Source organism: Cynoglossus semilaevis, chromosome 14 (genome assembly GCF_000523025.1).
Source record: "Cynoglossus semilaevis isolate Cse_v1.0 chromosome 14, Cse_v1.0, whole genome shotgun sequence".
NCBI classification, from domain to species: Eukaryota; Metazoa; Chordata; class Actinopteri; order Pleuronectiformes; family Cynoglossidae; genus Cynoglossus; species Cynoglossus semilaevis.
Window position 1 is genome coordinate 9,371,256 of NC_024320.1, and position 350 is coordinate 9,371,605.

General features: G+C 59.1%; 1 protein-coding gene across 1 annotated transcript in view; it reads right to left on the reverse strand.

The window, feature by feature from the left end:
- Positions 1-350, reverse strand: part of LOC103389497 (ankyrin-1-like) — a 64,449-nt gene that overhangs the window by 4,359 nt on the left and 59,740 nt on the right. The window contains 1 exon segment of the mRNA XM_025062220.1: positions 44-220. Coding sequence (XP_024917988.1) covers positions 44-220 — 177 coding nt within the window.

Genomic DNA, 350 nt, shown 5'->3' on the forward strand with positions numbered 1-350 from the left:
CCCAGTGACGAGTCCTCCGCCGTGCCCAGCGAGGGGCTGATCCCTGCTGGCCACACCTGAACATCAGACATCTCCATCAACGTGTCCTCCTCTGTGGTGGCGATGGGAGCACAGTCCAGGCTGGACACCTCCTGCCAGTAGGGCTCCACGCCCAGAGGAGAAGGCAGGCTGTACTGCATGGAGGCCGGAGACAGAAGCTCCTCCTGCACCAACCCGTAACCTGGAGGGAAGACAAGGGCGAGACAAAAGAAAAGACTAACACCACGCAGGCACAGCCAGGAAGGAGGTCAAGGGGCAGGTGGGGAAGGAGGAGTCAACTGTTCCTCTGTGTTATTAGAGAAACAGTTGGT